At 45.7% G+C, this 3,092-nt stretch overlaps 1 protein-coding gene across 2 annotated transcripts in view; it reads right to left on the reverse strand.

Annotated features, from left to right (window-relative positions):
- The window catches only part of NLRP12 (NLR family pyrin domain containing 12), a 35,119-nt gene extending 33,711 nt beyond the window's left edge, over window positions 1-1,408 (reverse strand). For both annotated transcript variants that reach the window (XM_023736320.1, XM_004381736.3), the window contains exon 1: window positions 935-1,408. In XM_023736320.1, the coding sequence (XP_023592088.1) occupies window positions 935-1,211 (277 nt within the window). In that variant the 5' untranslated portion in view covers window positions 1,212-1,408. The remainder of the gene's footprint in view (window positions 1-934) is intronic.
- Window positions 1,409-3,092: the final 1,684 nt, after the last annotated feature.

The following is a 3,092-nucleotide window of genomic DNA, read 5'->3' on the forward strand; positions in this document are numbered from 1 at the left end:
TGTCAGGGTGGTCATTGGTGGTAGCCGGGCACCATCTAGTTCTTCTGGTCTCAGGCTGATGAAGTCTCTGGTTTATGTGGCCTTTCTGTCTCTTGGGCTAATACTTTCCTTGTGTCTTTGGTATTCTTCATTCTCCTTTACTCCTGGTGGTTGGAACCAATTGATGCATCTTAGATGGCTGCTCGCTAGCTTTTAAGACCCGAGACGCCACTCACCAAAGTAGGATGCAGAACATTTTCTTAATAAGCTTTGTTATGCCGATTGACCTAGATGTCCCCTGAAAGCATGGTCCTCAGACCCTTACCCCTGCTACTCTGTCCCTCAAAGAGTTTGATTATATTCAGGAAACTTCTTAGCTTTTATTTAGTCCAGTTGTGCAGGTGAGGTAGCAGGCTGATGGCTCACATTCCAAGAACCAGAGGTCAGAGGATGATGAGTCAGATGCAGGATCGAGAGAGAGAGCTTTGTCAGAACGTCCATATATTGGATGCAGGCCACACCTTCAAGGAAAATTCTCTTTCAACTGATGGGTTGTTCACATCAGATCACAAAATGGAGGATGATTACATAACATCTGCCAAACCACTGAGAATCATGGCTTAGCCAAGGTAACACATAACCTTAACCATCATATACATGTAGAAACTATTGACTTGGTGTATATTCTGAACAACACACAAAAATAAAATATTTTAAAAATGTGACCCAATCTTACATACTCCCAACCCAAAGTACTTCCAAATGTTCTCTAAGAATGGGGTTAAGAAGAGGAGAAATGAAAGGTGATAGAAGAAAGGTATTACAAGCAGAAGACAGCATAAACAAAGATCAAAGGAATGATATTAGAATCCCAGGTCTCCTGGGTGCAGGGATTACCAAGAAGGAGAAGGAAATTGGTGGGTGCCAGCCTTGACCATCCTTCCCCTGTCCTTACCTTTCACCAGGTCCTCTCTCTGTCCTCGCTCCCACAGGTCCTTCCTGTTGATCCGCTCAAAGATGCTAAGAGCCAGCAGCCAGGCCTCCCCTGACCCGTGATGGGCCGTGAGCAGCTGGGCCATTTCCAGGGGGCCGGCGGTCTCCATCCGTCCCCAGGGGATTTTGTCCTCCCCCAGCTCTGCCTTGGTCCCCAGGTATAACTTGAACTTCTTCAGGTCCACAGCCTCAAGTTCCTCCAAGTAGGCCACCAGGAGGTGGAGGACACATTCTGCCATCCCTGACCAGGGTTTGGAGCATGGACCCTGAAGGAGAGGAGCTGGAGATTAGGAGGTTGCTATACATAGAACAAGCGGGGATCCCAGCATGCCCACCATCTGATCATTCACAGCAGAAAGGAGAGGCTGGGCGTTGCTCCCTGCTGCCAGAGGTTGTAAGAATAAGAGACAGGAAAATCTTTCTGCCGAAGTAGTGCTTTCTGACCCTTCAGTTGCCTCCTGCCTCACTTACCAAGGGGCGTTCCTATTGAAGAGGAGGAAGTTGGGGATGATTGGGAAATCGTATGAGCTATTTGACACTTAAGAAAGTCTCACTTCTGTTCCCTCTTCCCTGCTTTTCTGATAAAACAAAGTCATTCTCTTTTCTTCATCCTTCCTCCTGTTTTCCTCGCCTTATTAGCGTCTGTGGTGGTTGTTAGCTGTCTTTGAGTTGGTCCCCAACTCATGGCGACCCCACGCGCGACAGAATGAAATGCTGCCTAGTCCTGTGCTATCCCCATGATCTATTACTGTTACGATCCACAGGGTTTTCTTTCCGTCTTTCTTTTTTTAAAATAATTTTATTTTGTTGTTGTTGTCAGGCATATGCACAGCAAAACATTCACCAATTCAAGTTTCTACATGTACAATTCAGTGATATTGATTCATTCTTAGAGTTGTGCAACCATTCTCACCCTCCCTTTCTGAGTTGTTCTTCCCCCATTAACAAAAACTCACTGCCTCTACATTTCCTATCTGATCTTTCGAGTTGCTGTTGTCAATTTGATCCCGTATAAACCAAACAAGCCCAGTGCTGTCGATTTCGACTCATAGCGACTCTGTAGGACAGAGTAGAACTGCCTTTACAGAAGCAGGCTGCCACATCTTTCTCCCATGGAGCAGTTGGTGGGTTCAAACTGCCAACCTTTCAGTTAGTAGCCAAGCACTTGTTAACCACTGCACCACCAGGGCTCCCTTTTTTTTTTTTTTGAATTGTACTTTAGATGAAGGTTTACAGAACAAACTAGCTTCTCATTAAACAGTTAGTACACATATTGTTTTGTGACATTGGTTATCAACCCCAAGACTTGTCAACACTCTCCCTTACTGACCTTGGGTTTCCCATTACCAGCTTTTCTGTCCCCTCCTGCCTTCTTGTCCTTGGCCCTGGGCTGGTGTGCCTCTTTAGTCTCGTTTTGTTTTATGGGCCTGTCAAATCTTTGGCTGAAGGGTGAATCTCAGGAGTGACTTCATTACTGGGCTAAAAGCATGTCCGGGGCCATACTCTCAGGGTTTCTCCAGTCTCTGTCAGGCCAGTAAGTCTGGATTTCTTTTGTGAGTTAGAATTTTGTTCTAGAATTTTCTCAAGCTCTGTCCAGGATCTTCTACTGTGATCCCTGTCAGAGCAGTCAGTGGCGGTAGCCAGGAACCATCTAGTTGTACTGGACTCCGTCTGGTGGAGGCCATGGTAGTTGTGGTCCATTAGTCCTTTGAACTAATCTTTCCTTTGTGTCTTCAGTTTTCTTCATTCTCCTTTGGTCCCAAAGGGCTGAGATCAGTGGAGTATCTTAGAGGAGTGCTCAGAGGCTTTTAAGACCCTAGACGCTGCTCACCAAAGTGGAATGTAGAACATTTTCTTTATAAACTATGTTATGCCAATTGAGCTAGATGTTCCCCGAGACCATGGTATCCAGCCTTCAGTCCAGTAATTTGGTCCCTAAGGGAGTTTGGATGAGTCTATGGAGCTTCCAAGACCTTGCCTTGGGCAAGTTGTGCTAACTTCCCAAGTATTGTGTCCTGTCTTACCCTTCACCAAAGTTACCACTTATCTATTTTCTGTTTAGTGTTTTTCCATCTCTACCCCTCCCCTCCCTGGTAGCCATCAAAGATTATTTCTTTTTG

Source organism: Trichechus manatus, unplaced genomic scaffold (genome assembly GCF_000243295.1).
Source record: "Trichechus manatus latirostris isolate Lorelei unplaced genomic scaffold, TriManLat1.0 scaffold00087, whole genome shotgun sequence".
Taxonomy (NCBI): domain Eukaryota; kingdom Metazoa; phylum Chordata; class Mammalia; order Sirenia; family Trichechidae; genus Trichechus; species Trichechus manatus.